At 49.0% G+C, this 22,174-nt stretch overlaps 1 protein-coding gene across 4 annotated transcripts in view; it reads left to right on the top strand.

Moving 5' to 3' along the window:
- RGMA (repulsive guidance molecule BMP co-receptor a) overlaps positions 1-17,584 on the top strand; it is a 103,240-nt gene extending 85,656 nt beyond the window's left edge. For all 4 annotated transcript variants that reach the window (XM_078879281.1, XM_078879280.1, XM_078879279.1 and 1 more), the window contains 4 exons: positions 13,979-14,136; positions 14,604-14,853; positions 15,648-15,897; positions 16,311-17,584. In XM_078879281.1, coding sequence (XP_078735407.1) covers positions 14,073-14,136; positions 14,604-14,853; positions 15,648-15,897; positions 16,311-17,048 — 1,302 coding nt within the window. In that variant the 5' untranslated portion in view covers positions 13,979-14,072 and the 3' untranslated portion in view covers positions 17,049-17,584. The remainder of the gene's footprint in view (positions 1-13,978; positions 14,137-14,603; positions 14,854-15,647; positions 15,898-16,310) is intronic.
- Positions 17,585-22,174: the final 4,590 nt, after the last annotated feature.

Raw genomic sequence — 22,174 nt, 5'->3', positions numbered from 1 at the left:
TGATGCGCCACACCTCCGCCCCATGTCATTTGCTCTTCGCCTGATTTGATTTATTGCTTTCGAAAAGCGCCCCCCCCCACCCCCGTTCGGAATGTTCGTCAAGCCGACGAGGTGATGAATAAATTACGGTCGTAAAAAAAAAGCTAACTAGATTGCTCCGTCGAACTTTAACCATTGCCGCCATCGCAGTTTTCTTCTTGAATGGCGCGTGTGGCATTTGGGAATATGAGCTCTCCTGACAACAAATTAGGGACACTGGCATTTCACTTGATGAGTGACATCAGAATATTTATACTGGAGGAATCCAATGAGGTATGAAGCTCTTTTTCACAGATGTCCAGTAAATAACATGTCATGTAGATAATAAGTGCTAATTTTTGATTTTCGTGACTGCAAGGGTCCATACTCTTTTTTTCTGTAAAGTCACGTAGGTAAAAAGTAAAATAGAAATAAATAAAATCACGACGTTTCGGAGGCAACACAAGCTTCCGTCTTCAGGTTACTGTATCAAGTGAGTAATTTTGCTGTGACGGTTCCACCTGAAGACGGAAGCTTGTGTTGCCTCCGAAACGTCGTGATTTAATTTATTTTTCTTTTCTTTTTTACCTACGTGACTTTACCGAAAAAAAAAAGAGTATGTGCTAATTTGTCACGCGCACAATTTTCACTTGCTCGAAGGCAACGGACCCTGAGATCATAGTCTTCACCATTATCAGCAATGATCTGTCCAATGCTGGATAAGGCCGTTGCCCACCCTCTCGTGTTCTCGCGATGCCGGTGATCGAGATGAAGAAAGGTGTGGCAGCCGAGTGCGGGTGCCCGCCGCGCTAGGGGATGGAGCGGTGAAATGAGCTCACGTGCTGGAGCAAGACCGGATTGTTGCGTGGCAAGACTGCGAGAGATGGCGACGGCTTTGGGGGGGGGGGGGGGAGGCCTTCATCAAGCGGTGGATAGATCATGGCTGATGGTGAATCATTATGATAAGGCCGCTGCTGTGGTATGCGGGCGATTTCTACCACCCCTGCACTCATCCTCGATCCAGCTTACCCAGCCCTTTTTGCACGGTGTGCGCACGCACGCCCAGAGACGCGCTTGCTCACGAACTCGGATGCGCGCACACACACACACACCAGCGAGCTGCCGCATTCCGAATTCAGCCCGCGCGCTCCCTTCGGCTGCCCCCTCTCACCTGTTTATCGACTCGCTGCAGCCCGCCGCAATTTCATGACCAAACAGTGAGGACCGGTGGCTGTTTGCTGTCGCTGTCCCGGACGCCCATCCCCAGTGGAGGACCCCACACAACCTCTTACATTTCTCATTTTCCCCTCCTTATCCCTCTGTCGATCGCTCTGCAGCCCGATCTCTCTACTTATCTCCCCTTCTTTCCCCTAGTACCTTCTCCCCGTTTTATCCTTCTTACTTTCCGTCTCGCCGGTCGCGCGTTCTATGCCCCTTTTCGTCATCTCCGCTCGAGCAGGCGTGGAGTTAACTTGCTGTCCACCACCTCGATTGACAGATGGTCTGCTGCTGCTGCTGTTGTTGTTTGAAAACGTTGTTTACTTCAGTCCCCCTGCCACCAGTCCAGGTTCGAGAATTGCACCATCTCTTCTGCATGTCCCGACAGTGGCTACGAAAGGTCTGCATAGTCCCTTCTCTACCCTAATGTCGTTACAATCCCATCTCTTTTTTGCAAACAATTGTATAAAAATAAGAAAATCAATTTCTATATGGGCATGAACCTCTCCCCCCCCACTGTGGTCACATGTGCTGCATGTTGAGATGTGGTCACGGTCAGATGCTGTAGTCAAGTCCAAATTGTATTATATTGTAAAACCCTTCCGCTGTGGACTAGATCAATCGAAATTCACCTTATCTGATCAGATCTCGCAAGCTAAGCAGGTCCGAGCCAGGGTGGTGTTTGGATGACTTGGGTGCATAAAACGGGTATGGTGAAGCTGCCTTGGCAGCAGAGGGCAGTACAGAAAAAGAACATTGTTGCACTGTATTGTGCTCCTCACCTCTGCTGCCAACCCACACTGATTAGCATTGAGAAGTAGCGTCAAACGACTCCCACAGAGCGCAAGACATCTGGAGGCTTTCATGCAGCAAGGGATTGACAAAAATGGCTGTACGTGTACGAAACATCTCTTCAACGTACCTCCAATCCCCGCCGCTAGTGTCTTATCAAGGCCCCTCCTCTCAGTCATAGTCTGCCCTTGTCTTTGTCTCTCCAAAGCTCTCTTTCTCCCATGCTCTCTGCCCTCGTCTCTCCCATATTCTGTCTCCCCACGCTGTCTGCTCATGTCTGTCTCTCCCGTGCTCTGCACGTATCTTTATATCTCTTTCATGCTCTCTGCTCATGTCTCTCTCGCTATTCCCCCATGCTCTCTGCTCGTGTTTCTGTCCCCTCCCATGCTGCCTGCCCTCGTCTGTCTCTTGCATGCCCTGCGCCGCCCAAGAGTGTCTATCTCTCTCCCATGCTGTCATGCACGCAGAATGCGAATGCGCCTTCGCATATGTGACCGCTCCCTTTTAGTTCACCTTCTATATTAATGCTTCCCCCCCCCCTCCCTGTGTTTACTCGAGCGCTCATAAATCTCGTCGTGACAAGTGGCATCCCACGCCAGCGCTGAAGAATGCGTGTTGAATCAATTATTCTGCTCTCCGCTCCGGCCCAAATTTTTTTTTTTTAGAGCTAATCTGGAGAGAGAGAGAGAGAGAAAAAAAGGTACCGCCAGTCACACATTTCGTGGAAATCAAGAAAGGTATGCAAAATCCCAGCCGGGTGCCGAAATACACATGAATCATCTGTTTAATAGGCCCATTAAAGTGTCTGGGGGGGGAGGGAGGGGGAGTGTATAAAAATGTTCGTAATGCAGGTTTTCATATTTGGGTTTTTAAAGAAACTGATTGGCTCATAAAACAAACTATATAAAAAGTATCGCCTAATTGTACGTCCAAGAGATAATGCACGCAAGCAGCCGGGGGGACTTTCACCCCGGTGGAACAGATAGCGCCCCTGGACCCCGACATCGCGAGGTCTCCGGTTCGACTTGACCCCCTGGCGCAGCACGTTGTTTAAAGTAAATGGGCAGGTTTCATACCCCCCCCTCCACACTGTCCATCAGCAGTATAATTAAGTTCACCACTACTGCGGCTAGTCTTATCAGGTTGTTGTTCGCGTGTGGTGGGGTAAAGTGTGGGTACTCCCACCTCTTCCAAAATGTCTGGCCAGCGTGGAGGGGGTAGCTTCATTATCTTCTAGAGATGCACTGGAGAGCTCCGCCGATTGGAGGTCCCCGTCCGCCAGCAGTGGCGTGAGCGAGCGGTTTCAGGGCCGCTCCTCTACCCGTTTTTTACGCAATTGCTTCAGGCGATCGGACGCGCCCGTTAAAAAAAAAAATAAACACTAACCTGTTTTGCTAAAACGATAGCAGGCCTAGCGGAAGATAGCGTAAAGTGCTGGATGTGTTAACTTTGCTGCCCCCCCCCTTTTTTTTTACTTACCGGCGTGACGTGGCACCCGTACGATTCGGAGTTAAACGGTTCCGTAATTAAGGCCGCGCTTGCGAGGAGCGATTTATTTATTTTTCCTTTCCCCTCCCCCTCCCTATCGACGGCGGGACCGGGTCGATCACGACTGTAAATCGCGTATTGATCCCGTAGCATTCGCTTCCAGTGTTTCTCTGGCACAGCGCTGCCAAGTGTCGGCCACCCCCCCCCCCCAACCCGAAACCAGCCTTGCAACGTGAAATGGTTGTTCGGCTTCTCAGCGGTGGTGGCAACAAGTGGTCACATGAGGAGCTTGAGCGAAGTGCGATTGATATCCGTGTTATTTCACTTTTGGTTTTAAATAATTTAGTGGGGGGTTTTTTTCTCTCCCAAGTTTGTTTCAAAATCGTGCTGTCGGTGTCGTGACGCGATATGGAGAAGCCATTTGAAATTCTCGCAGAGACTGAGTTACAAAACGGCCCACGGAAGTGACTATTACCGAACTACCTGAGGAACTTCAAGCCTTTGAATCCACATACTAGGGGGTGCACTCACCCACATGTTCTGCTATGGGAATTTATTTTAATTCTTAGAACAGAAATATAACCAAATAAAGTGAAGGATGCATTTTTATACGGTGTATTCTGGTGTAGTAAAATGATGACCAACTTGCGGGTTCAATCACAGGCAGTGGCCGAAACGCAGAATCAAACCCAGGATCTCAGCGGTGCCTGTGCAGCGCTCTTGACATCTGAGTCCTACCCATCTTCATTTCATCTTTTTGTGATTTTTTTTCAGTTCACCCAAATATATTTGAGGTGTTGTCACATTTCTGACATTACGCTTACGCTACGCGACTCATTTCCTGTTTTTAGATCGGAACAGGCCGTGTGTCTCCCTGCTCCGAGACCTCCCTAACTCCTCCTAAGCCTCTCTCTCCGGGGCCAGCGATGAAACGGATTTGCAGATTCCGATGGCTTGACCTCTCTCGCCCATGACTCGCCCCCCGCCAAATGTACGTTGCTATTTTCAGAAGTGTTTTGCTCGTGTGGCCATCGGTGACTGGGCCAAGAAGGCCTTGAGAATTCTCCTTTCTTTGTCCCCCCCCCCCTGCAAGGCTAAGGAGGAGACAGCTTCCATTTTTCACTCTCCTCCCCCCTCCCCTCCCGCCCCATGGGACTTGAACCCAGGATTTGAGAGGTGCCGGCTGAGTGGCCTAAAATGAACATCACCCTCTCTGAACCCCCCCGCCCCACCAACCAATCCCCCACCGAAGCAAATTTCACCACTGATGAGTTTTGAAGTCCCACTCATTCCCCAGGTCCAGCGAAAAAGCTGCGCCAGATGTCGATGTACCGAGTTCAAATTTGGCGAAGTTCTCTCAGCAGCAGCCACCGTTACTCAGTTTTCAATACATTTTTTCTTTTTGGAACACGTAAAGTGACCCTTGATGCAGTTGAATGCCATTTGTAATATCTATAGGGCCTCTTTACTCATGAACAGAACAAAAACGAGTACGCCCTTTACTTCTTGTCCAACAAATGCATTTGTGAAGCAGCTATTTAGATAGTCAAGATAAACACTGGACCGTTAAGCGCAGGGATATGCTGTTAAAATGTTACGTTCCAAACACAGGGCGCACAAAGCGAAACCGCACAAGGAATAGCATACACTGTTTTGTCCCATGTCCGACCACATAGTGACATACATAGTGAATTCAAACCGTATCTTACAGATTTTTTGTAGAATTTGGTTATCCGTATATATATCGTGAAATCACACAAACTGAACCTGAAAACAGGAGGGAAATCTGTTCTCAACTTATGAACACTTTTAGATTTTTATAAGCTTAATTATTTCTCCTACTTAATGCAAACCCAAGTCTGAGGGTCTCCTTCATGCAACACCTCACCCCATGGGTAAGTCCTGTGCTCTGACCCCCATCATAACTCAATCGATAAACTTCTTCCCCTTGAGAATCAAATCAACCAATGGCTGTCGACCCTCCGGTCACCCCTGCTGCTTGTTGGGCCTGTGATTGGCTCGCTGGGCCTGTGAAGATCAGCGCTCCAGGCCTTCGTGTGAGTTTGGTGTCACTGGGCAGGGTGACATAAATGGTCTTGGGTCATTCCCTGCCAGTGAATAATGCAAAGGGGCTGCTAGTTCCCTGCACCCCATCATGGTACACCTACGGGCGAACGCACGTGGAATGCGTATTCCATAAGCGTTTCCTAACCTTGCACACTAATGCTTGAAGGTGACTTTTTCTACCTTTTTCAATGCGCCCTTGAAAGTGGTCATGCATTTCCTCTGTCTCGTCTGTCCATACGACTCTGTGTAGCGGTGGGGCCCACGATAATTCTCATGAACCTGATCCAATATTAAAAAATTGCAGCTTTTAGATGCTTGGCTTGCAGTGACAAAATATTGTTCGCCAGCCGTTAGAATTGGTAGGCCTCGTGTAGCCGCAGACCATTTGCAATGAAATCTCCGGGTCGTATCTAGCACACGGCTGAAGGTTCCGTGCCCCCTGGCCTAACCCAGTCCCCCCCCCCTTCTCACCAACACGTCCATGGTGACTCACGGTTAGGGAGTAGACAAACGGCTAAGATCCGCGCATTGATGGATACATATTCTTTGTGGGCTATTTCAAACGGGGCGGCCTCGTGTGACCACGGACGGTGTGAAATGAAGTCAGGGGAAGCCGTAGATTTCCCACTTCCTGCTTTCCACACCGGGTGGGCCCCTTTGAGCCGCGCAGAGCTCATTTGCCACGAGGAGACCCCTTCACTCAAGCGGGCTGTTCGGTGGTGGCGGCAGGGGGAGAAGTTACACCGGATGGTCATCAATAGCGGCGCTCTTTAGCGAGGCGGCCTTGGCCGCGGGCGCGAGCTGCGTGGCGTGTGACGGCTCCTGTGGGGGGGGGGGGGGTGGGGGACGGTGATGGTGAGTAACGGCCCGCGTGGCTCGGCGAGCGGACGGAGGCTGCTTTCGGTGGAAATTGAGCGCGCATGCAGAGCGGTTAGGCTGCTCGCTCGCCCGTCGCCCTGGTAAATGGGTGGACCTTTTCTGTCCCGGCGACGGCGAGAGTGATGAGGAGGGCCAGCCGGCCCAGCGCTGCCGCCTTTAACCCCCTCTTCCCGCTGCGGAATTGAACGAGAAACCACGCACGTGCGCGGAATCGCCGATCGCCGTGATGGCGTTTTAATCTTGCCGAGAAATTTTTGGCGCCGGCGGCTTCGTTTAACTCTGATTGAAGTGCTCTCGACGCGCACCGGTTGGATGGTTGCTCGGGTGTAGAAAGGTAAAGGTGCAACCCTGCAATTGCCCACTCACGGCAGTGTTGGCAGAAGAGCCTTCACTCGAGGGAGTTACAGAGTTCTCGTGAGCGCCTCCTAGACGGTGTTTTGGCCAACACTTGCGACTATACATTATGAAACTCCCAAACCTGCCAGTTTACAAAGTGGCCATGAGGTGGCAGTATATGAAGTGGCTTTGTCAACCCATCTGTGTAAGTGGACATTGGATTTCTCCTAGTACTCCAGTTCACTCTCGTGTGAAAAAAACTCCTTCAAAATGGAATTGGCCAAACATCGCAATGCAGGACCTGCCTCAAATTTATTATTTAGGTTTTTTTGGATAAATAAAAGGCATTTTTATTATTGTCTGTAATCGGACGAAACAAATGTATACTCAGGACTAATGGTGTTAAACATTAGTACAGATAGGCCAGCAACCTACTTGCCCTACTGCTGTCGAACGGTAACCTTGTTGACGTGTTTTTCTCCCGTTTCATGAACGCATTCGTTAGCCAATGAGTCACTTAACTACGAGGTTAATTGCTGTGTTCAATCCTGCATTCATTTCACGGACAGGGCTGGCAGTGGCAGACTACAAACATTTCACTCCTACAGAGATTGCATGTCTAAATCTGCTGTGTCTTTGCATCCACATGGTGACCTCGCGAGGTCGTATTTGATTTTGTTCCCATTCAGGCAGCACCAAATACAATTTACCGAGCGTGCGTGGCCGTGCATGCAATAGTAAGCATCTCGGCAAAAAATAATTGCCGGCGCACCGTACCGTTTTAGTGGTGGCGTAGAGGTTTTCGTCCACTGTGGACTTGGCGACGTGCGGTTTGATTGCCAGGCGCATGGCTAGCGTCGGTGGCGAGTGTTATCTGAACCAGCTCCGGGCCAGGCCAGTCTGCGTTGATCAGCATTGCGAAATGCGATCAAAATAACCCCCATTGCTGACATCGCGCGGGGTAGGCTTTCATCCAATAGTTGATTGATCATGGCTGTCTATGGCAACTGTGATGATGATGAAAACGATATAATTAAACTCAGGTGCTGGCTTTCTTTTGCGTGGCATTTTAAGTGGCTTCTCCTTTTTGTTTAAACAGCAGCAACGCGGCATCGGTGTCCCGCGCAAAGATCCACTTGAGCTCAAATTTAGCCTGACCCATCCCCGTGTCCTTCACCTGGGTAATTGTTTAACAAAGACGACCCACTTGTGCTTTAGTAAACAGAGAAGGGTGGCCAGAGAAGGCCTCTTCATCTTTGTATTCTTCGTTCCCGCAGTCTTGTCGACTGCTACATTCTTCGTTCCCGCAGTCTTGTCGACTGCTTTTGTCCACGGGTGCTGCTGCTTTGTTTCTGTCCGTGTGCAATTTCCCCGCGGTGTCCGAGTCCCCATGCCTGTTCAGCTTACATCGGAGTGCAACCGTCCGGCTCTTGAGATTCGTAAATGAGATTGGCACGTTTGAGTGCATACACTGCGCTTTGTAACTCGGTGCTAAAGCAGCAGGATTGTGTTTGCGGGGAGCGGTAGTGCAACAGTTTGTGCGCTGCACTACGAACCCGGTTACTCGAGTTGGATTCCTGCTCACGGCCAATACCAGTGGAGATTATCTCAACTGGTTCTGGGCCTCCCCTAGGTCGACTCGTCCTAAAATGAGTACCTGGTGCAGTGTGTAACATCGCCAACAGGGAGACAGACGTGGTCGGGCATGGTGCTGGCCACTCCACCACCTCGGGTGCTGTGCCGTCCTTCATTAGGTGCTCGTTAACAGCACTTGTCCCAACAGTCTATACGGCGGATCTTGTCTTTTGCATGTGTCACTGACCGTTCATCGTTCCTCTGGGGAAGAAAGGGTGGGTTGAGTGGTGGGGCAGGAAAGGGAGCGGAGGTCGGCACAAAGGGGTGGATGAGAGGTCATGGGGGATCAGGCGTGATACACTGGCATGGGTTAAATTCATCAGCGCTTTGTCACCGTTAAAGGAAAGGGCAGCCTGAATAATTCATGCGGTGGTATTTAGCAGCGCTGCTTCTCCACTCTCATCCTCGGCACCTGAAGACTTAACCGCCACGCCAACGACACCTCCCTCCTCCACTCTCCTCCACCCCCGCCCAGCCTCCCCCTCCAGCCTCCCCCTCCCCTCCCTCCCTGCACACGCTAGCTGGTTTGCGATGGCGTTTGACAGCTTTAGTAAATTAATCTGGAGACGCTGCCTAATTGATCACTCTCCCCCGGGGATCACCGGCAATGCAGCTGCGCACGTTAACCGATCTGCCGCGGAAACAAATAAGTGCATATATCGTCATCATCGTCAACATCGCCATCATCATCATCCTCACCACCGTCGTTGTCATCGTCATTTATCACTGGAAGATACCACTCGATGTTGGCCAACCGAGTCGGCCGTCCTTCGCTTGCCAATCGGCCGCCATGATTTTCTCAGCAGATCTCGGCCATCGAATTTGTGCGCGGTTACTCGCACATCGTTCTCTGTCGTCTTTTTCACGTTTTATTTTGCTATCCTGCGTGAGTTCAGTGCCCTTCCCCAAAGTACTCCGATCCTTGAAAACGTTGCCCAGATTTTTATTTTATGTTCCGCGAGCCGATGACCAACCCACCCTGGGAGTGCGCCCGCTCTCATCCGGATCTCCCAATCCAAGCAGGGCCTTGCCTGGATTTGCGTTTCGGTGGTGGGTGACCCCCCCCCCCCCCAGCCTTGCAAATCACAGGTTCTGTAGGCTGTTTGTGTTGTGGGAATTGTTGTACTTTACCCGCCCCCCCCCCCCACATCTTCTTAGCGCATGCTTCTGTGCTCTCACCTCATGCTTCAACCCTTCCACTGTCGCCCATTCTGCTTTGCCAATATCACATCCTCGCCGAATACAGTGGACGCTGGATATAAGCACACCTTACATAAACACACTTGGTAAGCAACATAAGCTAACGGTACACTGGTGGGTTCAGAGCAAAGGGTAACTTCTGATTATAACCACACTTGCACCTGCTCCCAAAGGGGGGGGGGGGGGAGGGGTGTGTTGCTTGTATTGAGATTCTGCTGCAGAAAACAAAGTTTAGCCCACTTAGGGATTGTGATATCTTCCCTTCTTTTAGTGGGGACGGCAGCCAAAATAGGGTGGGTTAATGGACCTGGGCGATCGGCACCGGCGATGCGTGAGATGCGCGCATGCGGGATGAGTGTCTCATCCTCGGGCTTGGGCTAAAGCTCAGCGGAGACTCGCGGCGGGCACGCAAGTTTATTATTTGTTTTCGTTTTTTTGCAGACCCTCGCCTCATTTGCATTCGTTAGCCGAATTAATCTGCAAGGGCTTTGCGGCCGGGGATGGTGAAAAGCGATGGCGTAATTAATGGCATTACGGTGCGCATTTGGAATAATAATCTGTTTTGCTTTCAGCTGATTACCATCATCTAATAGGATAGTTGGCAAGGCGTCTGAACGCTTTTACAAAAATTCATTGAAATGATGAATTATCCGTGGCAGGGTTGGGGACGGCGAGAGTGGTGTGTGTGTGGCAGTGGCGGCTGTGACTGCCTGGGTTCCAAAATGTCCGTCGCCTCCAGGCCCGAGCAGCGTGAGTTCGAACCCCAAATCTGTGACCTCGCCCTGCCCTTGACGATGTTGAGCGAGTGTGGCGCTAGGAAGGGCGTGAGCCGCACGCAGATTGGACGTGAAACTGGCGTGTGTGGAGAGGGTGTTAACGTTTCTGACACGCACCCCAAAAGAGACACACTGGCCCTCCGCCTCACCGTCGGCATGATCGTCGTCAGCCACGATCAATCCGCTGCCGAGGGTCTCCCCAAGCTGCCTGCCATCTCTCACGGCCCAACTATTTAATAATCCACTGAACAGCTTCACACGAGCCAGTCTCCATCACCTCCATCTTAACCAAACTATGAAAATTTGTTTTAATCAGTCCACTGAGCTCGAAATCTCCTTTTCAGAAGTGACTTGGCTACAAACGATAGCTCAATGAAGTGGCTTATCTGGAAATTCATTAAAAAGCTAAATAATCTAAACGCATGTTCATTCTAAATGTAGAGGGAGGACCCGGAAAAAAAATCTACGTCACCAAATATACAACGGGCGTCAGGGTCAGGATCAAACCCACGATCTCCTCTATACCAGGCGAGGTAGTTATCTCGCCACCGTAACACCCCACGGTCAGCGTCCTCTCGGGTGCCTTCCTCTCCTTGGGCTGCCACTCAGTCCTGAGTCTCGACCACCGGCCATCGTCGCCTTCTTCGCCACACGTCCTGTCCAAGCCTTCTGGCGGCGCGTCCTGTCCCAAGCCCCGCTTAACTTTCCTTCACAGCCAGCGTTCAGTACTCAAGTACTTAACCGGTTCTCAAATAATACATACACCCGGTCCTCTTTCTGTCTCTCAATGTAATTCTAAGCATGAAATCCCCTTTGTCCCATCCCGCAACCACCTTTGTCAAAATGACCAATTTTGACCTGAATAGTAATTTTAACGCTCTTAATGCGCTGAATAATTTCTTTGCCGTAGGTCATAGCCATGGTATAAAAGGGGGGAGGGGGGGAATAACAAAACGTGCTCCATTAATTTTGTCATGAATGGTGCGCCCTGGAGCAATTATCCTTGGCCGGCCAAGAGGAGGCTGGTTGTGTAGAAGCAGCTTAAAACTGACCACCTTTGTCCAAAACAATAATCATAATACAAATAAATCCGCAGCATCGGCAGTTTAAATCCATAATGTGAAATATCATTGCATGGAGTTATTCTCCTCATTGAACAATTGACTGTACACAAGGACAGTTGATTTGTATGTTTAACACGCAGGATTTTGTATCATTTTACATGTTCATGTCAAGCGACATCGATGAGTGCGTCGTGCCTATTTTCCAGGATTAAACCGACCTCTATCATTCTTGTGACCTCCAACCTCTTCGGCAGCATCATTTGTATTAGAACAGAAAGGCTCAGTTTTTAAATCAAGAGATAATATGGATGAGACTGGAAAATCTAGATGAAAAGAACAGATTCTTGAGTCGAACGCGGTTGTCAATCGTGAAAATTCATCAAATAACCTTTGGGCAATTTGGCTGGGGGGCGGAGGGGCTGAGGTGGTGGCATAACTACACGCCTAATTTGTACATATAGGTGATTAACCGCAGTAATTTTTCTTCTTTTTCCACATGGAACCTGAGCGGAAAGAGAATATCAAGAAACCCGCATGGGCAAAGTGTAGCATTTAGCAGAGGACTTAACAGGGGTGGCTCCTCTATTCCCCCGGGGGTCTCTTTTGATGGGATGGAAATGGATTTGGGTACTAATTAAGTCTGATGAATTCAACTTGGGGGGGGGGGGGGGGGAAGACACCAGAGAGGGGCACTTGCAGGGGCCCTAATCCCAGTGTACAGGTGCGAGGGACAGGCCGGCAGTGATTAAGCGCATGGCGCGCACGCCAGGATATCTCTCCTAACCCCAATTTTCTCTCTGCAGGGGGCACCGTGTCCACGGCCTTATCCAGATTTTCATTGTGCCCTCCTTGTCCCCGCGCCCCCCCCCCCACCCGATCCGCCTTTGTGGTAGTTGAGTGTACGGCTGTGCAACTGCAGCGGGTTTTTTTAAACGAAGTCGGTCGTGATTGTCCGATGGAATTTTCAGCACTTGCTCAGGGCTGTAAACGGGAGATGAGTGATTCCCCATGTTCAATTGAGCAGGAAACCACTGACTTTTATCTTAATGCACCCATCGTATAACAAAAATGAAGCACTTTCATCAGTAACTGTATTTAGGAATAACTAGATGAATGCAATCCAGCTCATCTTTATTTTTGTTTTACAAATATTTGCCTTTTTTACATGCAGATTGTTGAAAAGGTAAAATATAAAAAGAGACGTTATTAGCCGGGGGTAAAATCAGCTCCTCTGAACTAACACGGTTGGCCAACGTACGGTGCGGAAGAAGTTGTACATACATAAACACAGCTCATGCCTCCTCCACGTACTTTAAAGTGTGACGCAGGATCGCACGCGTGGGGTTATAGTACGAGTCGGACGTGGGAGTGGCGTGTCCGAATTGAAGCTGCAGAGCGTGAAGAAGCTTTAATCTCAAAAAATAATTACGTCTCGCAGAGATTGTCTATTTATGCCGCGGAAAGGTTAAAATAATGAAATGTTAATTTATGCACAGCCATTGAAAATATTAATTATTAGATGATACAATTAATTGGAATGAAATTCCATCCGAGCGTGCATAATGGCCGTAAATTATAACTGTGGGCACACAGCTGCGGGGACTGCTGACTTTTTTGGCTACCTTGATGGAAGTGTGCGAGTCAAGTTAAATCCATAACTGCACATATCCAATAATTGGCCTCCTCCCAGTGCCCACCTTCTGCTAAAATTCTCCCTATTTACGCATCGACGGCCTGTTTACAGGCTCGCTGGCACTATTTAAAGGTGGCAATTAACCCTTTCGCCACTCGGCTTGTGGTTTTCCTGCCTGCTTACCAGAGCCCAGGATCAGTGTTTTTACATGCTTTTATTTAACTCACTCTGTCTGTTGTTGTCGTTGTTGTCGTATCCTCAAATCTTGTAACTCAATTTTAACCCACTTCCCAATATGATATCGACTGCAAACTTGGTATACTTATGTCATACTGATGACAATACTATATTCTATCATTAAAAATAAACATTTTAACCATATTTTTTATATGTTATGTTTTGCCTTGGGTCTAATTGTCCACGCTCAACTGACGTTGGCTGTAAATCACCACGGCCCCTTATATTATGGCAAGCCTCGGGGCCACTTCCTGGAGTTCTGCCATTACTCGTACGGTACATTTCATTAAAGCGTGTTTTTAAAAACGTATTTTTAAATATTATTATTTTATTAACTCCAGTTTAGCTCGTGGGTTTGTAAGCTTGATTATTTATTTTGGAGATCTCCCGCGCAAGCTGGGTGAGGTGGCGCGAGTACGGTTCATGGCCACGGCTGAAATCAGCGGCGAGCGATATCCTGAACGACCGCCAACCTGTACTGATCATCATAGTAGTCAAATGACAAACGCATTGCAGCAGTGCAATATCTTAAATCGAATTACCGACAATAGGTGCTCGTGTGATTTTATTTATTCGTCGCATGTTCATGCGTTTGAGTTAACGCCAGACTCTCTTTGCGCGTGCTGTGTTCACAGGGGGAGGCCGGGACCAAAGCACGGTCATAGAGGGGGGGAGAAGCGGCTCGGACGGAAGGGGCTACAACCGACAACTCCGGGAGTGTCTGGCGGGATGGCGACGCGCCGTGGCCTGCTGCTTGCCTGCCTGCTCGCCGTGACATCGCCGCTTGCCACCGGTGAGCCTAACCACCAACAATGACAAAGATCCCCCCCCTCATTGCAGCCTTGAACAGGCTGTGAGTACATAATAATAATAAGGGCCAGCACAGCTCATGAGAGGGTGGTGTGGCCAGCACCACAACCCGGCTGACTTTGAACTCCCCAGTGCTGATGCTTACACAGCACACCATGTTGAGTTGACCTCCGGGAGGGTCAGGATTTGTTCCGATATTTGCCAGTGATATTGGCCGTGGCTGGGTTTTTAGCGCGGTGTTTAATGTACGATGGCCTACCCCAATGAAAGACATAAATCCATCTAATGTGCCCGACATACCAGTCTGCTGACAGTGTCTCGTCAGAACAGGGTCACCAATAGGAACGGTCAGAATAAAGGGAGCGCATGCATGCACAATGGTAAACCAACTAAACGCAAACGCGTTGCTGCCTTCCCCCCCGGGGTCTGTTTTCTTTCTTTCTCCCGCAGTGGCGTCCGGGCCGGCCGAGTGCCGCATCCTGCGCTGCAACTCCGACTTCGTGGCATCTTCGACGGCCGCCCACACGGCATGGGAGCAGTGCGCGGCGCTGCGCGCGTACGCCCACTGCACACACGCCACGGCGCGTGCCTGCCGCGGCGACCTGGCCTACCACTCAGCCCGGCACGGCATCGACGACCTCATGGCGCAGCACAATTGCTCGCGCGACGGCCCCACGGCACCCACGCCGCCGCACGGCCGGTGAGTGGCCTTGCTCAACCCCAACTCACCCCCCTCCAACCCCCCCATACCCCCCAAACCCCACCACTCCCGACCCCCCCACCCTTCTCCACCGCTGACCGCCTGGTCACTTTTGGCCTCGTCAGCCAATGTAGGTGCATGTGTGTGACCATTCGGATAGAAGTGCGGATCATGATACTGGATTTTTTTCTTCATTTTTGCTCAACTTTTCACAACTCTCGTCTCAACAAAATTAGAGGAAAGGGAAGAGAAATTCGAAATTTCTAAAGCACCATTAGATTATTACAGTGCCATTTTTAGCTAGTTATTTCTCAGGTAGTTGAAAAGGTATTAGGTCATACATAGCTCATCATCAGTACCAGTCAATGACGACTGTACAATGAAATGATGCCTAGGCAAAGTGGCGACAGCTCTGCTAGTAATGTTCGTATCCTAAGAGATTTTCGAGTCGCTATGATCACATGGACGGTGCGTGGTGGTGACGACGACAGTGTAACTTGTGAGTACGCCCATTCTGAGTGCCGATGCTGGCTGTGGTAATGATGATGCCCACAAATTGCGTCAGCAGTATTTCCGGCCTTCTCTGGTGCCGACAGGTTGTGGCCGTAATGATAACGCCTTCGCGCTGACCACTGTGGTTGTGGTGGTGCTAGCGATCGAGCTCACGTTGGCTTTACTAATTGTAGCGGTAACGATCGGGGCAATGTTGGCACCAACAGTTGCGTCGGTAGCGACTGCGCCCACGCCGGTGCTGATGATGGTTTCTCTTCCCCCGCTCCTGCCACCATGCGTAGTAATCGCGTGGCGGCCGACTGGGGCCGCGCCGATCCAGGCGTGTGCAGCTACTCGCCGCCGGAGGGCGAGCGCGACATCGTGTACCGCCACTGCGGCCTCTTCGGGGACCCACACCTCCGCACCTTCATGGACGACTTCCAGACGTGCAAAGTGGAGGGCGCTTGGCCCCTCGTCGACAACCCTTACCTGTCCGTGCAGGTCACCAACATCCCCGTGGTGCCAGGCTCCAGTGCCACCGCCACCAACAAGGTGCGTGCGGTTGAGTGGGGGAGGTGGGCAGCGGTGGTGGGGATGGTTTGTTGGTTGTCACGTCGTCGCTAATTGTCCGTAGTGCGCAGCTGCGGACAAGTTCTCTGGGGGCACTGTTTGATACGCCACCTTGTAATTCATGAGACTTTCTAAACTCCCTAGCTGTAAAGTGGCAGTACAGCAAGTGGGGTTCATGTCCCTGTCTGTGCGTACCTAATGAGCATTGTAACCTTATTCGTTGGGTTTTCTGAGTATTTCACATGGCGTGGGGAGGCCTGCATCTATCAGCAGATGACAAAGGACTGCAAATTATTGTTACTTGACTTTTTCACATCAACGGCCATTGCTATGGAAAGCATAATTTAGTTTAATTCTTTCTCCCTGCCAACATATCCCCCCCGTCGCGCTCGCAGCTGACCATCATCTTCAAGGAGTACGCGGAGTGCACGGACGTCAAGATGTACCAGGCTGAGACTGACAGTCTGCCGCCGGCGTTCGTCGACGGCTCCAAGAACGGCGGGCCGCGTGACACCACGGGCAGCCTGCGCATCTCCGAGCTGGTGCCCGGCCGCCACGTGGAGATCCAGGCTCGCTTCATCGCCACCACGCTCGTCGTGCGGCAGATCGGCCGCTACCTCACCTTCGCCGTGCGCGCCCCAGCGGCCGTGACGGCGTCTGGTATCGGCGACGCGAACGGCGGCGGCCTGCAGCTGTGCCTCAACGGCTGCCCCACGTCGGAGCGGATTCGCGAGAACGACTACCGCGAGCTGCTCTCGCGAGCCGAGCAACGCGCGCAAAGGTCGCGGGCTGGCGGCGGCGGAGGAGGAAGTTTCGAACCGGCGGGCTTCACGGCAGACTTTGCGCGCGCGAAATGCAAGGAGCGGCTGCACGTGGAAGACCTGTACTTCCACTCGTGCGTCTTCGACCTGCTGACGACGGGCGATTTGAACTTCACGCAGGCGGCGTACAGCGCCTTCGAAGATGTCAAGACTCTCTCGCCCGACAAGGACCGCATCCATATTTACCGAGGCACGAGCGATCCCACGCTGGGGAACGCCGCTCCGGGAAGGCCCCGCGCCGTCACGGGCCCCGTACCACTCACCTTGGCAATTCTCGCGATTTACTGCAGCGTCCGTGCGTCTCTCTTGTGAATGTTGTTTTTTGGCGTGAACATGTTTAGGAAGAAAAATAATACGATTTACAAAATTGTAGTTTTTTTGTTTATTTGATTTATTTATATCGTGCGTTCAAAAAAACGTGTAATATATTGACAAAAATGATGGCAATGTTTGATGGGTGTTTTTTTTCACGCGACCTTGTACATAAGATTATATTGTGGGTGTTTTGTTGTGAACAAGTAGTGATCTGATGTTCTTTCTGATGTGTTGATGTTAATATTGAACTTGTGGTATTATTAATGGGTGAAGCATCACCATTTATTCTGAACGTTTAAAAAAATTGCTGTGTGAAGCTATCGACTACAAAAGGATATTAAAAAGATTTGGACTTTTGAAAAAGACTACAGAGGTGTTGTGTTGTTGAAAGCCTAGCCATATCTGTACATACGTTATTTATTTATGGTCAAAAAGGCCTCTGTCCGTTAGATGTCTGGTAACTGTTCAACAATAAGCTTTGTCTACCATGCCGTGGGGTAAAAGTGCAGTGTGTGGGGAAGGGGGGGGGGGCACGGGTTAAAGTGAAATAAAATCATGTTCTCTTTGACTTTCGCACTCGCGTACTCATTTACGCGTGGACTATCAGCGCAATCATGATTACAACAACATGGCCATGATTATGATTCATCGATGAGTAACATCGACTCATGCGTGTGAAACTTCTTTTCAATTCATATTTGTTGTATCCCAGCGATGTGTTCCCTCCAAGCCCACTTTTCTTAACAGTCAACACGACGTCTTGAACTTCCGTTGATGGACAGTGGTTGAGGATCACCTTTCAGAGACAAGAACTCGCCAAAGTGGCAGTAGTCGACTGCAGAGATGATTGCGTTGACATCGGTTCGAGCGCAGATGCTCGATAGATTGTTAACATCGTGGGTACCCTGAGCAATGACGCCTGCCTGGGGGAGCTTCTCAACCAGCAGTGAATTGAGCATGGCTGGTGATACTACAGCGTGTGCTATACTCTACTCTCATCAGTTTGTGGCCCCTACAGCCACCAGAAATGCTGGTTTAAAAAAAAAAATCTATTTTTGAATTGTGACCCCAATTCGTGCCAATCCATCAAATCGCGAGGGGAGCAAATCTTTTACACGTTTTAATAACGTGGTACAGTACCGAAGACTGAAAATGATGAGTAGCCGTGGTGTAATAGCAGCGCACACTTGACTTTCAATCCAGAGGTTACCACTTCCACTCCATATCCCGGCGCGGCAAATGAAACTGGGTTAAGTTTCTCAAATCCACCACCCCCCCTCCCTCCACATCTTTGTCGACCAAGTAGTATAATAAATGGGTATGTCGCAGTTTGCCCATCAGTTGGTCACGTGCGGTGGGGTAAAGTGTGGGTACATCGACAGTAATTATGGTGAAATTCAATCTCACGCGACACTAAACTGCATTAGTGGGTAGCTGTGTGCAAACACGTGTACGCAAGCTTTTACAATGCGATTAGATTTTTTATGTAATAACAGCATTCTCGTGCGTGAATATCTCGCGATGCTGCAACACCCACTCGCGTAGAGGGCAATACTCTCTACTGCTGCAACACCCACTCGCACTTGGCTGTGAGGGGGGGTTGGTATTCGATCATGGGAAATGCAATTATGTACAGTACATTATAAAGAACATTGTGCAACCATGAATCATTAAGCTTGAAAGAAATATATCACGTGATTTGTTGCTAACGTGCAGGGGGCAAAAAACTGGAATATAATTGCAATGCCATGAAATTATAAATATTGCCTAACAGTTTGAAAAAAATGTCCCTCGTGCATATATCCCGTGTTAACGATGTCTCTCGGCAGCCAAATGGCAGATGAATAATAATTCTTGATTTTCCCAGGAAAGCTGCAGCGTCAAGACTTGGAGACATAAAAATCTATTTTCCTTGGTTGACCAAGCTATTCGGAAACACTGTTCTTCATTGAAATTGGTGTAGCATGTAAAAAAAAGCGTGATTTATAATTAAAAAATGAAATAGTGCCATGGAAATTCCATTACACGTCCAACCATTTGTTTGTGGCTTTTGTATTGGGATTGCTGGTTTCATTTTGAGATATATTTTCGGCAAATATTCACTTATTCGCCGAAAAATTCTTGCAATGAAACTCCCCTTAACAATCATTTAAAAAAGCCGTTAAAATTTAGTAATTACAGAATGTGAGAAAGTGGGGTCATGTTTCCTGCAAAGGTTATCTGCTAGTAATGGCTGAGGTCATAGCGATTAAACACGCGCTGCAAAAGCAAACGTGACGATCCTATCGCAGCAATAAGCTCTCATGCATTTGGAAACGGATATTTAAAAATCACTTTCAAAATCAGAAAGCGATATATATTTCATCTTATCCCACACGATCGTTTTGAGACATTCCACAATACATGCAACCATATACTTCTGGATAGTGCTGACCAACTGTTTTTCATCTTGGAAGCAATTTAAAAAAACTAAATGCGTCCGTTTATAATAACACGTCGAAAGGCAGATGGAACGCCACACGTGACTCTCCCAGAGGTGTGACTTTAACACTCCCGTGTGCCCTTCATGGGAAAAGTCAACAGTCCACCGAGCCATACGAATGACGACAAAAGGTCCTATCCTATGCCGCCACCATCTGGCAGTGGACAGTAACTGGATGTCATACTCTTAGGTTTTTTCCGTAAAGTCACGTCAGTAAAAATAAATAGTAACAATAATAGAAATAATAATAGAAATAAAATAATAAATCACGACGTTTCGGAGGCAACACAAGCTTCCTTCATCAGGTGTAAAAAGGCACAGCAAAATAACTGTAGTGACTACAGTTATTTTGCTGTGACTAGTTATTTTGTTGTGCCTTTTTACACCTGATGAAGGAAGCATGTGTTGCCTCCGAAACGTCGTGATTTATTATTTTATTTCTATAATTTTAATCATGATTTTTTTTATGACTTATTTATTTTTTACCTACGTGACTTTACCGAAAAAATCCTTGCAGTCACGAAAGCTTCACATCTATAATTAACTGGATGTCAGTTTAACACAAAGTCGGCTTTCGCGATCAATGTCATCCATAATACAGTTTTTTTTTGGGTTAGATCGCGTAAATGTGCCATTATACCCGCCACCACCCGACACAGACAATTAGTAAGGTTTGTCACGTAAACAGAACATGCCAATTCGTTACGAGTACAGCACATCGGTGTATTGGAGAGCCAAGCAACAACATTTACAATCTTAGTACGACGTTTCGTCAGTAATTACAACTAGCATTAGGCGACAGCCAGATTCGTGGGGCAATCCTCCCGTTTTGTCCCTTAAATAGAAATAGAGGGATAGATGTGATTAGCAACTGAATGTGTTTCCAATTTTCAACACTAGATGGCTTATTTTGTAACCGGCACACTTGACAGCATTCTATGGGCAGTATGTTGCAAGGGTGGCACAGTCGGGTTTTTTACAATCGGGTTTAATTGTCTTTTTTTATTACACCCGATCATCTGAGATTGGGAGAAATCCGGTTTAATTGGTTCTAATTGCAGAACCGCACTTCGCCAACTTCTCAACGATGGGCTTCGTCCATTCCAAGCTAAGGAACCCACTGGCAGTGCCCACGATTGTGGAGGAGAAGCTCCTCGTGTTCATCACGACCAACCTGCCCGCCGCATTCTACGACTACCCCGTGCCCGACGGCACCGAGTACGATAGCAGCACCGACGAGGAAGCAGCCTAAGCCTTGGATCAGAGCTTCGTATTCATTAAACCAGGTTTTAATTCCCCGAAATCGGGTTTAATTGTATTAAAGAAAAAACCCGATGCCTGCCGCTGGAAAAATCGGGGTTTTTTCACCCATGGTATGTTGAACTTATTTTCGCACCGTACATAGACAACCGTGTTAATCGGAGGTGCAGTATTGCTATATTTAAAAAAGTTTGGCTGGCTGGCGGGCCATCCATCCGCCTGCCTACCTGCCTAGACGGAGGATCACGTCCAAAAGAACGTGCGGACTTGCGAGTTATCGCCGTGGGCGGATATTGGTGTGGGCGGGGGGCAATGCCCCCTAACTGGAGACCTTTATGAATTTATTTTGAACAATCTAAAATCAAGAATAAATACATTAATTAATTATATGCACCCGCTATTCGTAATGTGAGCGACAAAGCGAACCTCTGCCCCCCTCCCCCCCCCAAATATAGAAGTGAAACTACGGCTTTGGTTATCACTCAGAAAAAACAATGGGACAATGCGCCTTTCCATATGTCTACATATAGGACATAAAGACAGTACTGCATTGTTTTACACAACCCACACAGCTAATGCTGCTGAATAAAATCCCAGAATTCAATGTTTTTATGTGGAGAGTGAAATGGGAAGGTCTATGCCGTCCGCTTATTTATTTTGCTATATTCTACACAAAGACGCTAATTATTAGTGTGTGTTATGGTTACACAAAAGCGTGGCCGCTAAACTGACTTCTTGATTTGTTTGGTTTGTATACGGTTGCTGACTGAGCACATGCCCAAAGGTCAAACACGTCAGTAACAAATGGCACCAAGGTAGAATAGATCAGACGATGGATGGGTGGAGGGATTCCAAAGACGAGCAGTGCGAGCGAAGAAGGAAAACGAGAAGTGTGGTGACCTGCAGTGTGGTGGTTGAACTAATGATAGACCAAGTGAGAATCAGAATATTTATACTGGACTAGCTGTACTCCCCGGCTTCGCCCGGGACTTGGATTCACCACGCCCGCCGCATTTGTCTCCCCAGTGGCGATGTTCACACACCACAGCGGTGACTCGTTTGATGCCGAGTCAACCTAGAGGAGGCCCAGGACCGGCAAAAATAATCGTCACCGGTGTTGGCCGTGAGCGGGAATCGAACTCAGGTCGCCGGGTTCGTAGCGCAGCGCGCTGACCACTACACTACAATGCGTTACGCTTCCACGTGCGCGGGTCACGTGACAGATTTGACGTCACAGCTCACTTGCTGTGCAAAAAATTAAATGCATTATTGAGCCCCCCCCCCCCAAAAAATATACAAAAGTGTATTTTTATGTTTGCATGGTGTACAGTCTGGAAAGTACCCACATGGCAAATTTCAAGTTTGTTGCATGTCGGGAAGT

Source organism: Lampetra fluviatilis, chromosome 53 (genome assembly GCF_964198595.1).
Source record: "Lampetra fluviatilis chromosome 53, kcLamFluv1.1, whole genome shotgun sequence".
NCBI classification, from domain to species: Eukaryota; Metazoa; Chordata; class Hyperoartia; order Petromyzontiformes; family Petromyzontidae; genus Lampetra; species Lampetra fluviatilis.
The sequence above is the reverse complement of the archived record's forward strand: the minus strand, read 5'-3'. Positions and strand labels throughout refer to the sequence as shown.